Consider the following 5,790-nt stretch of genomic DNA (forward strand, 5'->3'; position numbering starts at 1 on the left):
GGTTCATTTTATATGGCTTTTGGACACGATATAGAGGATATACGTACCGCTTGCATTCACCCTTATCGAGTTCGTTATAACCGTGTGTACCGAACGTAATATGCGCTCGAATTACCCTTCCAAGCAACTTCATGGAAATAGCTTACTTCTACTCTATTGTGATCCAATCTTTAAATGAAGCCAAGTATAGACTTTCTGGACCCTCGACATCGTATTTTGAATACTTATGATAATGATAACGAAAAGAAGTTCAGTACCAATATAGGGTAAATGTGTACCTTATTAGATAAGTAAGCTATCTAGTCTTCAGGTGTAGACCATTTGAGTCACAAAATATGTAAAACGCCTTTTTCACACATTGGATTGATAGCTGCACGCATTTGCAGAATTTTGCTAGCAAGTGTATCATAAACAAGCATGGAAATCGTCTCGCATAGGTCATATTAAAATTGGAAAAGGAATTCCTAGAAATGCATCGGGTCATACCAACTATACAAAACAGAAACGACAGAGAACTCTGCTAAACTCTTGTGTAGCGAGGTAATAAGCAAGTAGAGTGAAGATCTCAATAGGCGAAAGGGGTTTGTTTATTCGATACAAATATCATCATTATAGTGTGTATACTGTCCGGCTATATTGAATGCATCATTCAATTTAAAGATTGAGGTTAATGTACTAGTTAAACCGTTATAATATAGAATATAACATAATACGAGCTGAATATAAACGTGGCCAAATCACTAATGAACGCAGCTCCAACTGCATACCAACCTCTCAACTACCGCCAGCAACAGCAATAAGCAATGACGGCTTATGAAAAAATTAACAGCAGGACATTTACGGCTAGTCAGCTTCTTATGAATATTTAGAAGATATCACACAACCTTCAAACTTATATCAACACGAGGCTAATAGTTTACAAACATTACCAGAGGCGGATTTAGAGGGGGCCAGGGGGCCCGGGCCCCCCTTTTCTGGGAAAAATTTGGTTGATTATATAGAGAATCACTGAAGCATGACCGGAGCGGGCCCCCTCTTAGGTAGTCAGTGGGCCCCCACTTATGAAAATTTCTGGATCCGCCACTGATTACAAGCATGGGCAAAAGGAAATAAAAGGACAACTGACTATATATCATATCCACAAGACTATAATCCCTTATATTTTTTATTTGTGACGTGGGTAACCTCAGACAAGATTAGAAAAAGTACTTGTCTCAACATTTAATGTAGACATCTGTATATTGTTTCTCTTCGTTTTGTTGTTTGGTTGCTGTCTCATTGATTTTAGTTCCACATATCTTAAAAAAATGAACTTTTAAAAATCTTGAAAATAAGAGAGAGAGAGAGAGAGAGAGAGAGAGAGAGAGAGAGAGAGAGAGAGAGAGAGAGCGGTGCAACCAGTGCAAAGTTGTATATACTCGATGTGCATGTACCGATTTTGTGTCGAAGATGTACACCCCATATCCTTTCTTTTCTATCAAGACCAAAATATGGATATATAAATTAAAGTGCAATCTTGTAAGTTTACGAGCAAATAATGCCGCAACAAATTTAATGGTATTTATTTCAGCAGTAAACATCACAATATTATAACAAAAATATAAATGTCATTAAAGCACTTCAAAGTTTTGATATAAAAATAGAGTTTTAGTAAACAAATCGAACCATCATCACCAAGGCCGCCATACTGGTTCGTCTTTCAAGGCACTTAAGGAAGATGAAGTAGAGGGACTAGAGCGGTGGCGAGACATTTCCATTTTAAAACAAATAGGTTCCGACAGAGCACTTTTATTGTCTAATCTAGAGTCTCGAATGAGGTCCATAAATTTGCTTTGATTTGAATACACATCGCATTTCAGATGATGAGAGGATACACCATTCTGTTTTGAATGTGGGGTTATCATATGTCCACTTTGTAATAAAACTGGTTCAAATGTTTTCGACTCGGGACGATAATCTGAATGCGACACAGAATAAGCACTATGTTGATGTGTATAGTCATTGGTTTGTTCTGGGAATTGTACAAGCAGACGTTCTGAAGGTATTGACATTACATCATGACTGTTCTGTGGAATTTGCACATGTAAAGGTTGTAGAGGTATTTGTCCATTATTGACAGGTCCAGCTGTTGAGCCTCGAGTACAGCCAGAAATATGATTCATCACACGATTTCTTACATTGTCATTTATACCTTGACTAGCACCGAGATATCGCGCGACTTCACTTGCACATTCAGCGTATCCAAGACTGTATTTTGCGGCAACAGTTGGATCGGCAGCCATAGCAGACGTTATCTGTCGTCTTTGCATAGAACGGAGATATTTCACAGTCATTTCCAAAATGTCAGCTTTCTCTAGTTTTGAATAGTGTGTAGCCTAAAATATGAAAAAGAAACAATTATACTTATGCAACTTGACTGAGACTACTATAACACATATATGTGTTATAGTAGTCTCAGAACTTAATAAGCGTCGTTTAAAGTTTTAAGACAATTATATTCATGATATTGTTATAATGTGCATTTAAAATTGACTAAATGTTAGCAGCTAGAATGTCCTAATTGAATGTTGATTTTTTTTCCAAAATAGCAATTCTTTTTATTCCATTGAAAACCCTGGGTTATTACGAAATAATTTGATTTTTCTGATCTTTTGCAAATATTCTGTAATAACATAGTCTGTTCGGATGGTTACGTGTGTGTATATTGATAGTCAGAGTGGTCAAGGTATTTCACAAGAAGGGTAAACTTTTTAGCCTTTAATGACCTATACAGTCTAATCTTGGCACTTAACTTCGATATCTAATATTGTACAAATTAAATGTATAACCAAATTGTTAAATACACTTACATCTTTCTTCATTGCTTGTAAGACAAGTGATTTGAGCTGAAGCAAGCAATTGTTAATTCTGGCTCTTCGTCTCTTTTCCATCAATGGCTTTTTACTCTGAAAAAGGTACAATAAAACTAAAATAATTTTCAAACAGTATAGAAAGGTAAAAATAAAGAAATGTGTAGTTAATGTCAAGTTATAACCAATCTGCAGTAGCATACATCAGATATAAATGACTTGGATTGTAGATACCATTTAAAATTCCATTAAATACGAACTTAAAAAAATTCAAATAGGTACATGTAAATAATAATAAATAAAACGGCTCATTTTAATAATCATTCTTACCTTTCTTGACAGTTTTTCCTCCATTGAAGTGTTTTCTCTATCGTGAATGTCCATTTCAAACATATTTGTCCAGTTTCATATATGAATAGTGATCCTTACAGTTAGACGGGCTATCAACAAGTGTAAAATTAATCAATTGAGAACCACACTTATACTATGTCAACATGTGGTTCAATGTTGGTGTGAAGCTATTTACCCTTAGATTCCCACGGTAAGATGCCTCAGCATATAACCAATCACCATCCACTTAATTCGCGGGAAATGACCAGGTATTGAGATATCGAACGATCTGATTGGCTATTAATAAGTACCACTTTGATATGGCTGTAACGGTATGTCAATCAAGTGGTTTATCGGTTGTAATCTAAATAGGGCCACGTGCCATAATGATTATACAGTTTTGTGGGAAAACTCCGCCTTTCTTTGGTCTTAATTATTGTGTAAATACGAAGCGTGATAACCGAATCGCTTACAATACTTGTTTACGGCGGGCTCGTGGCCGCCTTATCATAAATGCTCCCTGTTTGTGGAGGTATGCAATATCTCTTTTGTATCGGCTCGTGGGAAAATACTTCAAGTGGGAAGTTTAAACTTTAATCGAGAGTAAATGAATGTACATTGCATATTAACTTCATGAGAAAATTTTAGCTGCCACCTGCTTCTAGTTTTGGATAATGAATACAAAAAGGTCTTTGAAAGATCAATTGAATTAGAGTTTTCAGTTCTTAGATTATAGGTAAACAAATCTGTCAAACATATTATTTATTTTCTATTTTAAAGTAAATAATTTTCTTGCAGATTCCCTTGGGGTATTTTAAAACATTCCGTTAAATAGCGGTCTGACTCAACAGAAATATTATTTTACATTATTGGGCAAATTAGTATAAGCTTAGGTCATTTGATATTTAAATATTTTGACACAATGCCACAAGGCGTATGCAATTGATTTGACACTAATAATATGTACATGGGATACATTACAAATATGACATAAAGCAGATCACTTCTTACTGACCACTTGATATTTGCATATTTATGATATCAAATAAACAGCTAAATATACTAAATATACACACTTACTGAAAATAGGAATATACCTCTTTTTTTGTCAGTGCATTTTATACACTTTTGAAATTTAACCTTCGGTTTTATTGAGACACAATTAGTAACACAAGATTGACCACTTGAATCAAATCTTAGTAAACAAATAAATTAAAATAAAAGTAAATGTTGATTATTTTTTGTGAACACATTTTTACCATACCCCTTTTTCATATATTATTTGATAGAAGCACTGTCATTCAATGCAATTTACATAATTACATCAGTGCAAAAAGATGTAAATCGATTTATCCTATTTCCTTTTGTAAAATTAATAAACCCCTTTTTACTTTCTTTGCATTAAACAGAAATTAATCTAATGAAATACCTGAAGGCTTTCTCATCTCATTATTTTGTGTTCCTATTGTGTAAATTCTTGATCAATTGATAAATTACACTTTGTTAAGAAGAATGGCGGGGGAGGATGACATACGACCTGTCTCGCGCGCCATAAATTGCCCAACCCTTCACCTGGCTGCAAACAACAGGAAGTGGGACGGTCGTCTGAAAATCATTGCACGTGCATATTACATTTTAGCATTTATCGACTGACACCGTGTTTCACCTGGCAAATATCCGGCGATTAAAATAAGCTCGCTATTAACAGGACTTTTTGTCTATATCTTTTTGACGATCATTTTAATTGATCTTTATTTGAAGTATTTGTCAACTTTTTTCGAAGTGTTTTTATCCGATTCTGTTACCGAACGAAAACATGTTGACCAAATTTCAATTTGAAAATCGATGCACATTTAATATATACCTTCTATATCAATTGCATGAAATCTACAGTTAATTGTTAACTTATTAGCAACATCTTGGTGAATTGTTTTATTCTTTTCGGTTTAAGACTCAAAAGTACAGATTTTTTTTTAAACTGAATAAGCGTAACAATTTTTCATTGTTTATATTAAAGCAAAATGTGTCGTTCTCTTTTATTCACAATATTTCAACTTGATGACATGAACAATTTTAACTGTTTCACTTGAAATAAGAGAGTAATATCGGAAATTGTACTCCAGATTTGACCATGTTCACACGTTCGTCATTCAAGGCGTGAATTTTTACCGTAATCCGACTTCCGTTTTTTGTGACCTCGTGGTGCGAATAACTATTGGTGGTCATCACCCCTGCTCTTACAAGTACTATAATCTGACGAATAATTCGTTAATACTACACTATAATAGAAAAATAGCTTTGTGTAAGTGGCTCTAATTATATTTATACAATTACAACCTATTTTAAACGTGTGAAAATTTTACGACAATGTTATACGTGTCACGTCTTTTTTGTGATTACTGTTACATGTACACCTGAATAAGTACTAAAATTATATAATTACAGTTTGACAGGTTGTTGACACTTTTTTTAAATTAATCATTTAGCAATATTACAGTTGTATAACAGTACAATGTATAAATGAATTTCTTTCGTAGTTGGAATGATCCGATTTGATTTAACAACAATAATAATCAAAAATAGTAAATAATCAAGGATTCATTATATAGGT

At 33.9% G+C, this 5,790-nt stretch overlaps 1 protein-coding gene across 1 annotated transcript; it reads right to left on the minus strand.

The window, feature by feature from the left end:
• Positions 1–1,546: 1,546 nt before the first annotated feature.
• LOC127720442 (transcription factor HES-4-like) lies at positions 1,547–3,391 on the minus strand. Its single transcript, XM_052227035.1, has 3 exons — positions 3,180–3,391; positions 2,850–2,945; positions 1,547–2,375 (listed from the first exon to the last, which is right to left on the minus strand). The coding sequence occupies exons 1-3, from the start codon at positions 3,240–3,242 to the stop codon at positions 1,671–1,673; spliced, it is 864 nt and encodes a 287-aa protein (XP_052082995.1). The 5' UTR covers positions 3,243–3,391; the 3' UTR covers positions 1,547–1,670.
• Between the last annotated feature and the right edge of the window lie 2,399 nt (positions 3,392–5,790).

Source organism: Mytilus californianus, unplaced genomic scaffold, assembly GCF_021869535.1.
Source record: "Mytilus californianus isolate M0D057914Y unplaced genomic scaffold, xbMytCali1.0.p SCAF_11, whole genome shotgun sequence".
Taxonomy (NCBI): Eukaryota; Metazoa; Mollusca; class Bivalvia; order Mytilida; family Mytilidae; genus Mytilus; species Mytilus californianus.

Coding starts and splice junctions, on each gene's coding strand:
- LOC127720442 (XM_052227035.1), bottom strand. CDS start 3,242: ATGTTTGAAATGGACATTCACGATAGAGAAAACACTTCAATGGAGGAA. Junction 2,946..3,179: donor AGGAAAAACTGTCAAGAAAG/GTAAGAATGATT, acceptor TACCTTTTTCAG/AGTAAAAAGCCATTGATGGA. Junction 2,376..2,849: donor TACAAGCAATGAAGAAAGAT/GTAAGTGTATTT, acceptor TTCATATTTTAG/GCTACACACTATTCAAAACT.